General features: G+C 55.2%; 1 protein-coding gene across 1 annotated transcript in view; it reads left to right on the top strand.

Moving 5' to 3' along the window:
- The window catches only part of MACF1 (microtubule actin crosslinking factor 1), a 117,145-nt gene that overhangs the window by 54,161 nt on the left and 45,216 nt on the right, over nucleotides 1-17,768 (top strand). The window contains exons 50-58 of the mRNA XM_050715157.1: nucleotides 340-506; nucleotides 1,512-1,668; nucleotides 2,479-2,596; nucleotides 4,300-4,362; nucleotides 5,161-5,402; nucleotides 5,855-5,984; nucleotides 6,767-6,966; nucleotides 7,654-8,149; nucleotides 8,777-10,248. Coding sequence (XP_050571114.1) covers nucleotides 340-506; nucleotides 1,512-1,668; nucleotides 2,479-2,596; nucleotides 4,300-4,362; nucleotides 5,161-5,402; nucleotides 5,855-5,984; nucleotides 6,767-6,966; nucleotides 7,654-8,149; nucleotides 8,777-10,248 — 3,045 coding nt within the window. The remainder of the gene's footprint in view (nucleotides 1-339; nucleotides 507-1,511; nucleotides 1,669-2,478; nucleotides 2,597-4,299; nucleotides 4,363-5,160; nucleotides 5,403-5,854; nucleotides 5,985-6,766; nucleotides 6,967-7,653; nucleotides 8,150-8,776; nucleotides 10,249-17,768) is intronic.

The raw sequence follows: 17,768 nt of genomic DNA, 5'->3' as shown, positions 1-17,768 counted from the left end.
GTCTAAGCTGGCATAAAACTGGATGCTTGTGCTGTGAGCGGGTTTGATTTGGCCTGGTCTGGGTTTCCCCATCACACTCACTGCGTGGCCTCAGACCAGCACCAGGGAAGGGGCAGGGGAAGGTGGGACCTGCTCCCGCAGCTGGTTGAGGAATTTGCTGAGCCAGAGCTTCAGAAGTGAGCGGGCCTGAGCCCTGCCCCCCCGCCTGGCACTGGTGCAATTCGTGGCGCTGTCCACAGAGGGTCTCCAGCTCACCAAGGCACAGGGCTGTCCCCTTCGTCCCCCCTGCCCAGATCTGCTGGTGGGGGCACGGTTGGCATCACCCTTTGCTCTTGGCAGGAGCTGAATCTGGAGCTGAGGCAGCACCAGGAGGACCTGGCGGCCCTGGAGCACCTGGCTGCGGAGCTGGGCTCCTGCGGTTTCACGCCCAGCGCCTCCCTACAGCAGGAGAAGCTGCAGAGCCTGAAGAAGGAGTTCCTGCAGCTGCAGAAGGTGGCAGAGGAGAGGTGAGTCCTAGAGCCCCATCTGCCCCCGGGAGGCTTTGCAGGCAGAGCAAGCCCCTGCGAGATCTCCTTTCCGCGGGGGGGCACGAGCGAACTCTTCCTGCCTCCCTCCTCCCACACCAGGAGACATAACGCAGCTCGCTCCAGCTGACACTTTAAAAAAAGCCTGGCTGGGGGCGTTGTGAAAAATTCCTGGTGCCACAGGAGCCGGCATTCGTGCGTCTCGGAGCGTGTGGGCTGCCACAGCTCGGTGCTGCGGCCGGGAGCATCTCGCTCAGGGGGAGCGGGTGCTGGTGGAGGGTCAGGGCTGGCCCCAGACACATTCTGCAGGAGGTGACACAGCAGGGCTGTGTCCTCAGAGCCCCTCGCAGTGGGGATGAGGAGGACCTTTTAGCAGCATCCTGAACTTGAGGCAGCCATGGCAGCATGAGCGGGGTTGGAGCAACAGCTCGCCTGTGTCCCCAGGGAGGGCACACCTCGCAGGCTGCATCTCCAGACTCCCTGGTGAATGCAAGAGAGGCGATGGGAAGAAGCAGATTGAATTTCCTGATAATCCCCAGTAACTCAGCACCACACAGCGTGCTGCCTCTGGCCAGCTGCATGCAGGCTGCCCGCAGCTGTGCTCAGTGGGGGAGCCAGGCGGAGGGGCTGCCTTGTTCCCCCCCAGGGGCTGAATGGATGAGAGCCGATGGCAGGGCCTGGGGCGGTGGGAAGGAGCCCTGCCTTCCCCGAAGCTCCGCTCCCCAAAGAGCCCCGTGCAGAGTGGGTGCAGGCTGGCAGGGGAGCTCCACGTGAGCCAGCAGTGCCGGAGCAGCTGCCAGCAGCCCAGAGGGGCAGGCTGCAGCTTGCACCCCGTTTTGGCTGGCAGTGCATGCGCTGTTTCTAAGCAACATCGAATGATAATAATAAAAAGACGGGCTCCTGGAGACTCAACTGTGCTACATTCACGCGGTGGTAATTGCAAGGCAAAGCACGAGCTCTGACTCTCTGAAACCTTTTCACTCTTAGAGAAAGGGATGCATCGTCCTGCCAGGAGCAACTGGACGAATTCCGAAAGCTGGTTGGAGCCATGAGGAAGTGGCTGAAGGAGAGCGAGGGCAAAATTCCGCCTGCAGAGACCTCTCTGGGCACCCAGGAGCTACACAAATGCAGGCAGCAGGTCCAGGTGGGCAGAGGGAGCTGGAAACAGATTGGGAAAGTTGGCAGCTGGTGCGAAAACCCTGGAATATGGAATAAATCCCAGGAAACAATGTTCTGGGAGGTTTTTTATGCTCTCAGTAATCGTGGGCTTCCCTGTACTTGCTGCTGGGCTGCAGCCCCCTGTGTGTGGGCATCTCATGGTCCCTGGTGTGCAGGCAAGGGAACAGAGCGAAGGTCCTCCCGCGCACAGCCTCATTTCCCTTCCCTCCTTCCCACCTGCTTTGTCGGGGATTTGCGAGTTTTTGCTGTGTGCTTCTCCCTGCTAGACATCAAAGGCAGCCTCCTCCGCTCATCTCCGGCACAGCGATGCCTTAAATGAGGACAATTCGAGGGCCGAGCTGGGGGGCCTGGCAGTGTCCTTGTGAGCCACCATAGCCTCGGGGCTCCGAGCCGCAGGTTCACACAGGGGCTCTGCAGAAAGCCGTGGGACTGCACTCACACACGGCTGGGTAGTGTGGGGTGGGAGGGAGCCCCCAGAAACAGCAGCGGGGAGAACAAGGTGTGACAGACCCACTGCTCAGGGAAGAGCTTGTTACTCTTTGATTCCCGCTGGCAAAAATACACGTCAAGACACCCACTCCGTGCACGCAGTCTGCTTGCAACGTGCTGGGTGCCCCCAGCGATACGCAGCCGGTTCGCTGGGAGCTGTTCTGTCAGCGCTGTCCCGGTGCCACCAGCTCATAGTGGAGGGGACCGGGCTCGCCGTTTCCATTGGGGACAGCACGCTGCAGTGTGGCGAGCACAGCTGCCAACCCCAGCCTTTGCCTCCGAACAGGATCTCCTGGAGGAGTGGACGGGGAAGGGGCCGCAGGTGGAGGAGATCAACCACAAGGGGACCCTCCTGGAGAACCTGATTGTGGAGATCACGGCCCCCGACAGCCAGGGCAAGGCAGGTGAGTCGCAGCCCTGCTCGCCAGCCATTGCAGGGAGCTGGCACCGTGCCTCCTTCCTCTGCTTGCTCTCACTGCACCACAAGCATCATTCCAGAGCCTGCATCAAGCAAAAAATGGGGTTACCTCCCCTTTTTACAAACTTTAGAGGGCCGGAGGTGGTCCAGGTATCACGGGGCTCAAGACCAGTGATCAGGTTGTTGCATTTATGCATCGGCCATGTGCTCTGAGCCCACCAGTGCCAGGTGAGGCAGTGTGGCTTCCTTTGCTGTAGTGTAACGAGCACTGAAGGAGCCCATGCTTGCCACGGGCCCAGCTCATGGCCATGCATTGATGCTCGGCCAAAGCACAGGAGGTCCGGGTCCTGCAGGGTGGTCGCTGGGGTGGTTCAGTCGCAGCAGCCTCCTGGTTTCTGCCAGTGGTGTGCTTCAGCCTCCTGGGGCCTGAGATGTGTTAATCAAACTCCAGTATATGGGTTTCATATCTGCATGAAATTGAAGACTGTGATATTCAGACATGATTTACTAGTCTCCTTTTTGGCTTTAAGTCTATGAAGCAATGAGATTATGTCTGGTTTGTTTGGAACCCAACTAAAAGATGTCTTCCAGCTCATGAGAACAAGTCTCTGGACTCCCCTCACTGATGGGCCTCTATGGGAATTTATAGTCTATGTTTGTTTGTTGGGGTTAACTTGATTTGCAGTTCAATGGGAAGCCTCCAAGAAAACTAGGGAGAGAGCCTGCAGACGGGTGTGTGAAGGATGCAGGAGCTGGCACACAGTGTGAGCTGAACCCCAGCTCCTCTTTCACTGATGTTATCCAGTATCTTGTGTCTTAGTGCTCACTGAAGGTTCTGACATTTGGGGTAGTTGACCTGATGTCTGTGCTAAACCTGTTCACAAGATGTGCTTGCTGCCAACCTGAAATTTTCCTGGGAGTTTTAATTTGGAGTTTGCTCATTCCCTGCTCTTGAGCCTTGTTGGATGATGTCGCCAGCACAGGGGGCCGCCACGCAGGTTACCATTCCCCTTTACAAACCTGGGGTAGCATTTGGAAGCTGCAGTCCCTTACATCCATGAAACTGTTAAAATATGTGGTTAGAAAGAGAGAAGCTTACTCGATGACGTTTCTGAAGAATCCCCTTTTGACTGTGGATGTAACTGATGTCTGCAGTGCATCCCAGAGAGGGTCACTGATGCATCATGCGTGGTGCCTCTTTGCAGAGAGAGCGTGTCTGTGCACCAAGGCAGCTTTAAATAGTTTCATTCCATAAGAAAAGGAGAATATGGGAGAGTTAATTTCTTTAGGGGAGTTAGTCTCTTTAAATGAAGACATTATAAAGCCTCAGCGGTCTCGGTAATTCACAAAGTCATGGTGAGGGCAGCAGCTTTTCTGGGGTGTCTGGAGAGACGTGGGGGGATGGCCGTGGCCCCAGTGCTGCGGGCTGTGCAGGAGCCTCATCCCACGGACTTGATGAGCACGAGGCAGCGGCCCCCCAGCGCCGTCCGTGTGCTTGGTGCCGCCGTGCTCTGTCGGGGGGGCTGTGTTGTCCCACGCTGTGTTTGCAGGCTCGCGCGCCGGGCTGCATCCGCCTCGCGCGGCGCTCCCGGGCGGTGGAGGCAGCCCTCCCCGGTGTTCGTCGCTTGCTGTCCGCATTCCTAACACGTCTGTCTTGTCCCTCTGTCTGTCCCCGTCCCCTCTGCTCAGGTTCTGTGCTGCCCGCTCTGGGAGGGCCGGTAGGCAGCGTGAACGGATACCACACTTGCAAAGGTGAGAGCGCTGTGCCGGCACGCGCATGCTGGGGCCGTGTCCTGTCCGTTGTGTCTGTGCCTGCTGGCAGCGCTGTGCATTTCCATCCGTGAGATACAAACCACAATGTGACACCATCAGCATCCCGTAGCAAGTGAAATGAGCCTGCAAATGGGCTTCCTAATTCCGAGCAGCGCTGCGCCACGGGACGGGCAGGTGGCTGTGACCGAGGACATCGGTCAGGCTGAAGGACAGAGCCGGGAGGGCGGCAGGCAGCTCTGGGCGGTGGCAACCCCCCGGCACCCCGTCAGGTGGTGTTACGGGCTGATAAACGGGCGATCGTTTTAAGGCCTGCAATTAAATTTATTGGTTCTAAGGGATTATAATGCCATCCAGCCCTTCAGTTTGAAGAGCAATTTTAATTACTGACCGTTATCTGCTGTTAGTTCACCAGTTCAACGAGATAATAGCTGCATAAAAATGGCTTTATACCTTGGTGTCATGTTACTTACCGCTGTATTGGCAGTGACATTGCAGAAGTGGGGCTCAGCTTGCATCAGCCTCTCGAACACGAAGACGATTGCTTTGTTTGCAAACTGTCAGCACACGAACGTTGTGCGAGGGGAAGAGCCCCTCGGCGTGACGGGCGCTGGTAGCCTGACATTGCCGGCGCTCTGCAGGCAGCAGGACGGCCACGCGGCCGCTTGCTGCTCGTGCTTGGCTGAGGCTGCCCGGGGCTAGATTAGTGCCTGATAGTCCAGGTGAAGTGCAGCAAGGCAGGCAGCGTTCCTCATCCCAGGCTGCTGTTTTTGGCAACAGATCTGACCGAGATCCAGTGCGATGTGTCGGATGTCACCCAGCAGTACGAGGGCCTTGGCGTGGCGCTGCGGGAACGCCAGCAGCAGCTCTCAGCCATGCTGGAGAAGATGCAAGAAGTGCAGGAGGAGGCGAATGCCATGCTCAAGTGGCTGGAGTCAAAGGAGCGCACTCTGTCAGAGCTGGAAGCCTCCTCCTCGCCCACCAAGACGGAGACTATGAGAGCCCAGGCTGAGCACAACAAGGTAACTCCTCTTCCAGAGCACAACTGGGATTGGGCATCTTCTCCCCAGGCTTCCTGGAGATGTGCATAATTGCAGCAAGGTTAGACGTGTGAGCAGCACAGATCTGCCCTGGGCTGCAGAGGGGCCTTCCCAAGAAGGGAGCGCGGGTGGGTCCGTGGAGCAGGAGCCGGCACGCTGAGCTCAACCCTCTTGGTTTCAGACCTGTTGCTCTCAGGCATTTGGCTCAGAGGAGAGGCGCTTATCTGTAACCCTTGTTGTTGGGCCACCCCAGCTTCTCTGGGAAGCAATCCCCCTCTGTTCTGCTCTTGGAGCCAAGCTAGCTCATGATACTGCTAATGAAGAGCAAAGAACAGAAACTGTTCAACTCCAGCTTGTAGCTCCTGCTTTGTTCCTCCTCGGTGATGTTATTCTTTTGCACTGTATCTAAAGAAGTTCAAATGATTGTATTCCAGGCATTTCTGGCTGAATTGGAACAGAAATCAGAAAAGATCCAGAAGGTAAAGGAAGCACTTTCTGGCTTGCTGGAGAAATATCCAGATTCTCCGGAAGCATCAAACTGGAAGAAGATGCAGGAAGATCTGAGTAAGTGCCTGAAGCACTCTAGTGAGGCTTCTGTCTTGAAACATCACGTTAGAAGTGATTCAGGACTGCAGGACGATTCCAAAGTCACTGCAGAGCAGAGTCGCTTCTAATTAAAATTCAGTAAATAGCGAACTTATCTCCAAGCTGTCTGGTGTACAAGGTGTTCCAGAGATGAGCACTGTCATGATTAATGAAATCTCTATGATGGATGTATATTTTAAAGACTTGCCTCCTTAAATTACCTCTCAAAAAAAAAAAAAAAGATTAGCAGCATGAGTTGATTACTTTGATTAAAAGCTTCACTGCTTGATATAAAATTCTAGTCATTAGTAAGGATATCCTAGGTAATGCAATGTTGACTAAACAAGACTGTGTCTTTAAAAAGAAGCCCAGAGATTCTCTTCTTTGAAATAGCAGGAACGCGTTTACGGAGTTCTCCGTCCAGGAGATCTGAATGTGCTGTTTGAGGACTGATACACATGAGAGTATCCTCATTTATCGGAGCTGGTTTCTGAGCCAGAGCTGTGAGATGGCTCACCCAAGGTCAGACGAGCTCGTGGCAGTAGTGACTAGATTGCAGAAATCCTGCTTGCGAGGTTTTTTCTATGAGCTTCAAGACCACGTAGCCACTAGAAATGGGTAACGGCTTATTAGATGGAGAGTGAATAGAGCCACGCTAGAAACGCTGAGGAGGTTTCCCGTGTCGGGTGAACCACAGGGAGGGTGAAAAACCTTCTCAGTGGAGGGGAGCACGACCAGCGCCAACGCAGCCGCTGCTTCAGATTGCAGGTGGGAGCGAGCCAGCCAGGCAACGGCCGAGCGGCAGCAGAAGCTGGAGGAGTCGGCGAACCAGCTGGCCAGCTTCCAGGCTGCCGAGGCGCAGCTGCGGCCCTGGCTGATGGAGAAGGAGCTCATGATGAGCGTGCTGGGACCCCTCTCCATCGACCCGAACATGCTGAATGCACAGAAGCAGCAGGTCCAGGTGAGCTGGGGGCTGTGTGCACGTCCCCACGGTGGGTTAGGGACAAGGAAGGAGGGTGTCGCTTCCACTGTGTGAGGTGGAAGATCTCAGGGCTCTTCTTCCAAGTCCTCCAAACCCCGCTGACTGCAAACTGCTGTGAATAACTTGACATGGGTGCAGTGCTTGAACTCAGTTCCCTGCGCTGGATTGACTCATTGGTGAATCACTTGGTCCCTCCTGGAGAGCAAAATTGCTTTAAACAAGACCTGTGCTGATGCTCTGCAGGACTTGCTAATGCTGCCCCTCCACCTGGGGCACTGCCTGGCAGCGAGTTCCCCACCTACTGCTTCCAAATACTAACACGTCTGTAACCAGCCACATCATAAAATAAAATGCCCCAGTTAATGTAATTAGATTTCCTTCTCATCTAACCGGTTTGTGTTACATTACACAGCAGTAGGACAAATAAGAGAGAGAGCAGAATACTCTGTCGCTGGAGCCTCAGACCCCTCCCAGCTTTCTAAGTTACAAGGTCACGATAAATCACGGTATCCCTTGCCCAACTGCTGTCCCGCCCCAGGAGCATCTCGCTTTGCTCCTAGTGATTCTGTGGGCTGGATAAAACCCTTGGAGGTCTGGTTTGTTTTGACTGTGTGTACTCAGAGCTGTCAGTTTTACGCAAACATTTTCATGTTATTTCTGTTGCAGTTTATGCTGAAGGAATTTGAAGCTCGCAGACAACAGCATGAGCAGCTCAACCAGGCAGCTCAGAGCATCCTAACTGGCCCTGGAGATGTTTCTCCATCCACTAACCAGGTGCAGGAAGAGCTCCAAGGGGTTAATCAGAAATGGTCCGAGCTAACAGAACGCCTCAACTCCCGCTCCAGCCAAATTGATCAAGCCATAGTGAAGAGTACCCAGTACCAGGAGCTCCTGCAGGGCCTCTCCGAGAAGGTGAAGGCGGTTGGGCAGCGCCTGAGCAGCCAGTCTGCCGTCAGCACGCAGCCCGATGCCGTGAAACAGCAGCTGGAGGAAACCAGTGAGATCCGCTCAGACCTGGAGCAGCTGGAAGAGGAGATCGCAGAGGCTCAGACCCTCTGTGATGACCTGTCTGTACTGATTGGGGAGCAGTATCTGAAAGATGAGCTAAGGAAACGTCTGGAGACCGTGGCTCTTCCTCTCAAAGGGCTGGAAGACCTGGCAGGTGAGACAGCATGAAGTTGGTTAAGAGGTGTTGAACTTTGCCCCATGCTTTTTGCCACAGGGTTCACCCATCACTGGGTTTTTAAGAATAATAAGGGACGGACTATTTATCATTTTTGGTGAGGTGTTTTGTGGGTGTTTTATGTGGCACTAAGCAGAGGAGACTTCTCACTCTGGACATATCCAAACCTGGAGGGTGAGCAGAGATGTTTAGTCCCACTGGTGAAAGTACAGAAAGTGGCTCTCCTGCAAGCCAGGCAGGCTTGTTGAAGTGTGGCATGTACAGTGCCTGGGAAAAAAAAAAAAAGAAAAAAAAAAATGGTCCCTAACTTCAGAATGGGGAGTAGAGAAGGCACAGTGGCTACCTTCTAATCTTGGGATTCCCCTTCTGGTTTCTAAGAGGTTGTGTTTAGAAGCTGCTTAGGAGAACTGAGATTACTGCATTATCATTACCTATTACTTCCGAAGAAATTCATGAACTCGTGAGCAAAAATGATAGTGATGCAATGGAAAACTCCTTCCTGTTAATCAAAACACAGTTGGTGCATCTGAGATGATTTTAAATAATTGCACTTTGCTTATTTGATTCCATCTTAATTGTTGCGTTCTAATCTTATTTCCATTCCAGCCGACCGGATGAACCGACTGCAGACTGTGCTTGCAAGTTCCCAGCAGTTCCAGCATATGTTTGATGAACTCAGGACCTGGCTAGATGACAAACTGTGCCAGCAAGCTCAGAGCCAACCTATTTCTGCTAAACTGGAGAGGCTACAGAGCCAAATTCAGGAGCAAGAGGAGTTCCAGAAGAGTCTCAACCAACACAGTGGCACCTATGAGATGATCGTAGCTGAGGGAGAATCTCTGCTGCTTTCTGTCCAGCCTGGGGAGGAGAAGACCACTCTCCAAAACCAGTTGGTCAGCCTCAAAACACACTGGGAAGAGCTCAGCAAACAGGCTGCTGACAGACACTCTAAGCTCAAGGACTGCTTGCAGAAAGCTCAGAAGTACCAACGGCACACAGAGGACCTCCTGCCTTGGGTGGAGGACTGCAAGGCAAAGATGTCAGAGCTGGAAGTGACTCTGGATCCGGTGCAGCTGGAGGCAACTCTTCTGAGATCAAAGGCCATGCTGAGCGACGTGGAGAAGCGCCGCTCTTTGCTGGAGATGCTGAACAGTGCTGCTGACATCCTGATCGATGCTTCTCAGACCGATGAGGATGACATTCGGGATGAGAAGGCTGGGATCAATCAGAAGATGGATGCCATCACAGAAGAGCTGCAAGCCAAGACGGGCTCCCTTGACGAAATGTCCCAGAGGCTCAAGGAGTTTCAAGAGAGCTTCAAGAACATCGAGAAGAAGCTGGAGGGGGCAAAGCACCAGCTGGAGATCTTTGATGCACTAGGGCCACAAGCCTGCAGCAACAAAAACCTGGAGAAACTCAGGGCCCAGCAAGAGGTGCTGCATGCCCTGGAACCACAAGTGGATTATCTGAAAAACTTCACCCAAGGTCTAGTAGAAGATGCCCCAGATGGGTCTGACTGTTCTCAGCTGTTAAACCAAGCTGAGGTGGCTCAGGAGGACTTTAAAGCTGTGAAGCAGAAAGTAAATGACTGCTGCGTGCTCATGGAAAACAAACTTGAAGGGATTGGCCAGTTCAATAGTCGGGTCAGGGAGATGTTCTCTCAACTGGCAGATCTCGATGATGAGCTAGACAGCATGGGCCCCATCGGGAGAGACTCTGACAGCCTTCAGTCCCAAGCAGAGGACGTTCGTACGTTCCTGGGCAAGCTCCACAGGCTGAAGTCTGACATTGAGGCTTCTGAAAGTGAATGCAAGAAAATGCTTGAGGATGAAGGGAGCCCTGATTTATTAGGACTGAAACGTGAATTGGAGACGCTGAACAAACAGTGCAGCAAACTGACTGAGAGAGGCAAGAACCGTCAGGAGCAGGTAGAAACGACCCTGTCGCGTGTCGAGGACTTTTACAGCAGGCTGAAGGAGCTGACCCACATGACAACAGCGGCAGAGGAGAACGAGGCCTTGCAATGGGTGGTGGGAACAGAGGTTGAAACTATCAACCAGCAGTTGGCAGACTTCAAGGTAAGTCTTTATGCTAAAGCACTTCTTAAATGGCACTTGGTGTTTGAAGGTCTGTCTAGTGTTGTGGTCTTTTGTGTAGGACCTCTGTTGGTCAAGCTGTTGTGACTGTTGTTCATTGCTAGGTCGGCGTTTTGGATGCAGTAGATTACTGTTGCTCTGGAGAATACAAAATCAACTGCTGGACTTGATAGTCTGCAATGAAAGGAAGAGACAAGGTTTTGTGGCTGGCAGAAAAAATTCTTTTCCCTGTTCTTGCGGTGTGTAATGTTGGTATGCCAGTACCTCCTGGGCTTTTGGAGGCGGTTGGTATTTACGTTTTGCGGGAAGGAGGAATGTTTTTGAGTCCGTTTGAGCTGTTGGCATCGTCTGAGAGCCTCGTCCAGATCAGATCATCCTGTAGGCCTTTCTACCGGGCCCACCCTTCCCACTTGTTGTTCACATGTACATCCATTTGGGGGTCCTTGGGTGCAAATAAAGCCAGAGATGAGCTGTGGGAGAAGGGGGACACACGGGGAAAGAAACCAAGCAGAGATGATTTTTGTTGTGGGCTTTTCATGTTTCCAGCAAAGGACCAGTTCAGGACCATCAAGGCTTGCAGGAAATGTTGAGGAAAGAGTTGGATTGTGTTTGATTTTTTTAAATACAGTACTATGGTATTGGGTCATGCTGTTACACTACATTAATTACATTAATACTACTTAGGAACTCTCTCGCTGTGAAACTTCTATTACCGATGTGCTCAGGAGCTGATGATTGGGCTGATTTACATCTGGCTGCCCGTTTCCTGGTGATCATGGAGGGCGGGAGGGGGAGGCATTTTTACAGCCATTTACTTTTCATCTCATGGCTAATTGATCCCGTTCCATCACTTGGCAGCTCTGCGAACCCCTCACCAGGATGGGGTAGTTCTGCTTTGAGGGCTGCCTGTCCAAAAAAACTCGGCAGCATTACTAACAGGGCGAACTCCAGCTTACGTGATTGCATTGCTGTTATCTCTTGTGTTGGGTGTTAAACTTGCATTGCTTAGGAAGGACTTAATTTCAATGTTGAACACTCCACAGCTGCTTTGCAGCAAATATATCCGAAAAGGAGTTTCTGGTCTGTGTAACTGACGCAGTGTCCGTGCAGCATGCAAGGCCTAGCGGTGCTGGGGCCACGCGTGCGAGGGCCAGGAGGGAGACCTGCAGCCCACAGCGGGGTCTTGATTCGTGGAAAGCTCGGTGGGAAAAGTGGAAGTGGCGACAGTGAGCGTAGGGTTGTGGTGTGTAATGCCTGAGGACGAAGTGGGGGAGAGGCGATGGCGGATGGAGCAGTCGCCGGTACGTGGCAGCGTTCCTCCCATGCGCAGTTCATCCGGAGAGCAGGCACTGTTGTGCGAGGTGCACGCGTTGCAGAGCAGATATTTGTAAAGCCTCGTCTTAGGGCTCTGCCTAGGGGCAGATGTGATGGAAGGGGTTCAGGCAGCACTGGCCAGGGGCCCCGCTTCTGCCCCGCTGCTCGGGGGGGGCTCTGGTTCCTCAGCACCTGAGCCCGCTGCTCGTGGGCGACGCAGGCCTGGCTCCCCCTGGACAAGAGCAGGAAGCCCCAGGGGCTCACTCTGCCTGCCCAGGGGGTGTGAGCGGGCAGATAGCATGTCTTAAGGCATCAATTTTAATGAACATCTGTGTAAATGAGATGCAAATTAGGCGTGGCCCCAGGGCTCCCGGCACTCTGCCAATGCAGCCCTGACAAAGGTGGGCACTTCTGGGCTCATTGTGTCTGCCTTTTAATCAAAGGAGAGGTATTGAAGGCTGGCTGAGGTCACGGGCAGATGACTTGTGAAGCAGCTTATACTCGACACTTCCCACGTATTTTTCTTTTCCTGCCTACAAACGCCCCATGAGACGCCCCACGGGGGAAGAGCCTTCTCCAGGCCCCGATGGCCACGGCGAGTTGCTGGGGCTGGGAGAGGGCTGGGAGAATCCAGGCTGGAAGAGTCCTGAAGGTGTCATCTCGTTCACCCCCTCGTTTTATGCTGAGATAAGTGCACCTGAGAGGCATCTCTGAAGGCTGGAGTCTGTGCTTATGTGGACATCCTGATGGGTATTGCTTTACCCCGTGAGATGCTTCAGCTCCATCGGAGGGCACGGCGCTGCCGGAGCTCGCGGGCACGGGAGCAGACGGTGCAGGAGCGCGGGCCGTGGTTTCACTTCAGCGAAGAGCAGGCTGGCTTGGCATCGCGTGCGAGAGCAATAAACACACGCAAGCTCTCTGGGGAGCCCTTTTTTGTACAAAAGGGTACTAAAAACAGGGAAGTCCTTTCCGTGCCATCTCCACGAGCGTCACACAGCGCGTTGCGCTCTTTGGCACGAGGCAGCCACCAGCGAGAGCTGCTGCTGGGAGCACGTGGGCTGGGGCACTTCTTCCCCCTCCGCCCTCTCTGCTGTCGGCTTGGTTTTCTCAAAGCTCACAGTAATATTAAATTTTAATGACTGAAATTAAATGAGCCACAGTCAAAATGTTACTAAACATAACAGCTACGTTGATTCAGTTTAGCAAACAGCAGAATTCCCCAGGGGAATAACTCCCTGGGTGCGGAGGAGAGACGCGGGGTCACGCGGAGACATTGGGGTTTTCTCCGAAGCCCGCTCTCACGCAGCGGCAACCCCTGACCCAGAAGAGCCAGAATTGCAGTCCTTCTTCCCAAAGATTGGGAAGCCAAAGTTGTGCTGAGGATAAAGGAGAGTTGCAGTTTGCTCTTTCGCCATGGCGGTGCCAGAAAGCCCCAGGCGTGGGCTCGTCTCACCTGCCCAAAGAGCATCTGTCAGCCTGGGCCTCGGCAAGCAGATGGAATCGCGTTCTCCGGTGGTTTTGGGAAGACATCTGGGCTGGGGTTTTGGGAAGACGTCTGCCTGGTTTTGTTTACTTGCTGCTTACCTTTTACATGCTGGATTTTGAACTCGTCTTTCAAAGCCTGTCTGGTACTTAGCACTGACGATCTTGAACAGTGAGCCGGGACCCTCTTTGGATTCACCGCGTTAATTTTGGACAAGGTCTCATTTTTCTGTTTCACCTACAGAGCAGAGAGTAACACACAGCTGTGCAATGCTCCCTGGGTCAGAGGTGCGAGCAGTTTTTTTGGCTCACTACAGTATAGAAAAAGGCTTGGGAGTGAAAAGCAGCCTTTTCCCCTCCTGCAGTAGCGTGCCAGAGCGGCTCTGTACTTCTAGGGAACGCTTTCCTTCCCATGCAGGGGATGAGTGCAGAAGCTGGGCAGAGTGCCTTCGTTCCCCCTTGGCCTTGCAGTCCAGAAATGATTTCTGCATGTGTCTGAGGAACTTTACCCCAGCTGAAACCCAGGAAAAAGGCATCAAACCTGTCACCACAACCAAATGATTGCTTTCACATTTGCTCCGGTGCAGATGCTGAAGGGGAGGATGCCTTTGTGCCTCTGAACGCGGCTGGACCGTGGGTGAGGGGGGACGAGGAAGGCAACGGCCGAGCCCCTTCCCAGCCAGCACCCCCCTGCCGCAGCTGCTCCGGGTGTGGGGGCACGGCGCAGGAATGCCGGCGAGCCGGGACCTGCCGCAGCTGGCACAGGCGGCGCTCCCCGGGATCTCGCCCCAAGCCCCAGCCAGGCAGGGAGCAGCGCCGAGCCGCACGAAGGCATCACCGCTGCGGCCGATCCCGGCTGGGGGCCCCTGCAGCGGGAGGGCTGGCAGGAGGCCGGGGGTGGTTCCGAGCCACAAGAGCCCCCCAGGAGCGAGGGCCGAGCACCCCGAGGCGTGCCGGGGTACCCCGCAGCCCAGCTCCCCGCTGCTCCTCCGGCAGCCGCTCTTTCGGGGAGGCGATTTGAAACGAGAGTTGCTCAACGTGCTGTGCTTAGGCAAGGCTGCTTCGTGCCAATAAAGCTTTTGTGCTCGAGGACAGGGGGAGGGAGGACCCTTGGACAGCAATAACTTATGGCACGCTCCCATTTCATTTTAGAGCAGGTCAGGTCGTCCGGGGCCCGCACAGCCCTCAGCCCTCATGCCTGCAGAACCCCTTTGTCTGCTTAAAAAAAAAAAAAGTCAGGGAAAGAAATCCCAGGAGTGGTGATGCAGCTAGCGAGTAAAGTCCTGAGCAGCATTAGTCATCTTCCCATTCAGATGCTGCTCTTTCTAATTCTGCTCCAGGCCCTCCCCACGTCACCCTAAGTAAAAGGAGCAATGAGCTCGTTGCAGCCCCGTGCTGCAGCCCCGCGCTGAGGCAGGACAGTGTCCGCTTTCTTCGGAGCTCCGATTCCCCAGCCCTCAGGTGGGAGCTGACCAGAAATGGTCCGCTCTGTGGCTCTCACCCGCCAGCATTTGCCTTGCGCTCGCCGCCCTGGGCATCATGTACTTGCCCATCCCCGCGGCGTCCCCTCCAGCAAAGCCATGGGAGCAACTGCAAAGCAGGAGCCAGGCACACAGTGGGGTGGGTGGTTTCCTCCCTGTGCAGCGGAGGCGCACAGAAATCCGAGGCAGAATTTGCCTTTATTTCTCTCTGTGTTTGCTCTGCATTCGTGCTGGTGCAGGAGCAGCACCTGCCTGGTCATGGGCTCGGGCAAGAGGTAGCCTCGTGGCTGAGAGCAGTGAGGCTGGAGCGTGAAAACAGCAGATAAAAGCGCTCTGCCCCTGAACGTGGCTCGGTGCGACCACGGGGGATACCAAGGCAGCCCCGAACATGGCAGCGCTGTGCTTTTGCTAAACTGAACATTTGCTTGGAAAAAGAAACTTGTCGCTGCAAGGGGCACCGGTGGCAAGGAGAGACACGGGCAGGGGCACGTGGCTGCCCGGGTCTGTGCTTCGTGGGTTAGTTTGCAGGATGACTGAAACGGGTGGCTCCTCTCCCGGAGCTGATGCCATTTGCATTTGCAGAGCACGCTGCTCTGCCGGCCGGGGGAGAGAGCAGTCATGAGCGACGTTTTGTGCTCCCCTCTTGTACAAGACTGGGTGCACACGCCTCCTGGTCTCGGGGACCGTCGGTCAGGCTCTGTCCCTTGCACTGGGGTGTGCTCCGCCGCTGCCGAGCTGCTCCCAAAGATGTGCAAAGGAAAATCGGCCGCCGTGCCAGGGCTGCGGGTCCAAGCCGGAGAGCAGCTATGAGGTGGCGAGCTCTTCCTCGCCGCGCGCGGTACCCTTGCTGCTGGCCCTGGCCCTGGGCTCCAGGGATGCTTTTCCTGGTGACCCGGCTGGGGTGGTGGCGGAGGGGACGATTCGCAGCCCCCAGTGGTATTTTTAACCCTTATGTGCCCCCAGAGGAATGCGCGTGGCTCCTTGCAGTCGTCCCGTCCCGAGCAGCTGGGTGGGATGGGGCTGGGAGCGGGGACAGGCTGCACGGTGGTGTCTTCTTGTTGAACGCTTTCCAGGCCTACTTAAAGTATCTCTGGCTTGTATTTTGAGCATCAGCAACACACGCAAAAATGCCTCCTCTCTGACAGCTGTTAAGCTGCCTTAAAGGCACCATCTCCCCTGTTGGAAAATGGGTGATAAACGTGGGAGCGGGGAGCAGGCGGCCACGCCTGCCCCGTGCCGAGCTCGGCGCCGGGTGGCGGTGCCAGGGTGAGGTCCCCGACGGAGCTGCAGCACCTTGGTGGCACTTGGCGCTGCTCGCCCGTGCTTCTGATCCGCTGATCTGGAGCGCTGTAAACAAACGTGTTCGCAGAAGAGACACTTGAGCGTGAGTGGCCCCTGCAGCACGCAGCCTTCTCATTCCTTGGAAGTGAATTCATCTCAAATAAGGGAAGAGCAAATTGTACCTGGAGCTTGTCCTCCCCAGCGGGAGCCTCGCCGGTGCGCGCCCGTTCATCAGAAAGCGGTGGCTGAGTTTTGACCTTGAGTTGTCACTGGGAAGGTGGCAACGCACAGGCAGCTTCGGGAGCAGATCTCGCGTGTCCGTGCGAGCTGGGAACAAGTGAGGGAAGCTGAGAGCTGCTGAGACTGAACAAATCATAGCAAGGCTTTTACAAGGCTTTTTTTTTTTTTTCTTTTTTTTTTTTAACCATAAAACAATTATGCTGTGATCAAACAGACCCTTTCAGGAGTCAGCTTGGGTCACTGTTCCAAAGCCACCCACTTGTGCATGCCTTGGGTCTTCTGCCAGCTCCCTGCCAGCCCGCGCCAGGGGAGATGGGCATGGGACTGTCCTCTTCCAGAGGAGGGTTCGTTAACTGGTGGTGGTGACACTTCGCAGGGTTTCCAGGAGATACTAAAAATACCGGCTTTGTATGAGCCCCGGAGAGCCAGGAGGGTGGAAGCGCTTGTCTGCGAGGGCCGAGCAGAGGAGAGCGAGGAACCGGGCCGTGGCTGCAGGGAGCCCCGCTGGCAGCACGCGGTGGAGCAAACCCCACGGCTGCCCCCTGGCACCCGGCTGTCCCGGTCCTCTGCTGGGGACAGGGACGGGGAGAGGCTGGAGCAGATGCAGACTTGGCGTGGGGAACGGCTCGGACTTGGATTAGTCACCGCAGCGCGCACAGAACAATTGCCAATTCTTCTGCCGAAGGAGTGATTTAAAATGTCTCCCATCCAGAGGATTCTCGGGATGATAACGCACTTACCTCACTTCCTACAGAGCCTGCGGAGCTGTTGATTCACCGCCCTGTCCCGTCGCCCTCCCTGCTGCCCCCTGCTCAGGGGCAGCCACGGGGGGGATTTGCAGGGAAAAAGGGGGGCCAAGGACAGGAGCGGGCGCTACAGTGCGGGCACAGGGCTCTGCCTTCCCCTCTCGGTCCCTGCAGGATGCCTCGGGGCACTCGGCGCTGCGCAGATGGGCGTCGTGGGAGCACCAGGCTCCGCAGCGACCGCGTGCAGAATGGCAAGTTGTAGGGCTGAGTCTGATCGCTGCTGTAACATGTGGGCTCCAGGCTCCGCTCAGGAGTTATTTATACCAATATCTATGCTGGCTGCTTTGCAGGAAAAGCGCTTCAGTGAAGCTCTTGCACCCTTGTTAAAGAAACAACTAGGAATGCAGTGCTTCCTGCATCTGCACGTCCAACCTGCAGAAGGTTACTCCAGGAGTTTGGTTTCCAACCCGGCCCTAACCGCTTTCCTGCGGCCGTGCAGACCCCACGGAGGTGGGTTGCCTCCCCCAGCCCTGCGAGGTGTCCGCGGGTGCCAAAGAACTGATGGGTTGCAGGATGCAAATCGCTGCTTGAAAGGCGCACTCGCAGCCGGCATCACGAAACCCTTTTGGCTTTGAAGAGGGGAATTGCGTGGTGGCTGAGGCCTGACATGAAATCGGTTTGAAGTCGGCTGTGAGCGCAGTGGATGGAGGAGCCGCAGCACGGCACGGTCGGATGGGATTAGCCAGGCGCGGGTGCCTGGAACATGCTGCAGGCTCCGGGCTTGCCCACGCAGCGCCGCGTACCTCGCAACGCACAGAAACGCCAATTTCAGAGATTTGGCAAAAGAAGCGAGTTTAGGAGGAGAGCAACAGCGCTGAAAGGGAGATAAAGAAATCTCTCAGAACTCAACGACAAATGCAGCAAAGACTAAAAAGCACAAACTCCCCGCCTCCCCCAG

The sequence above is a fragment of the Cygnus atratus genome, chromosome 23 (assembly GCF_013377495.2).
Source record: "Cygnus atratus isolate AKBS03 ecotype Queensland, Australia chromosome 23, CAtr_DNAZoo_HiC_assembly, whole genome shotgun sequence".
Lineage (NCBI taxonomy): Eukaryota > Metazoa > Chordata > Aves > Anseriformes > Anatidae > Cygnus > Cygnus atratus.
This window is presented reverse-complemented; position numbering and strand designations above follow the sequence as displayed.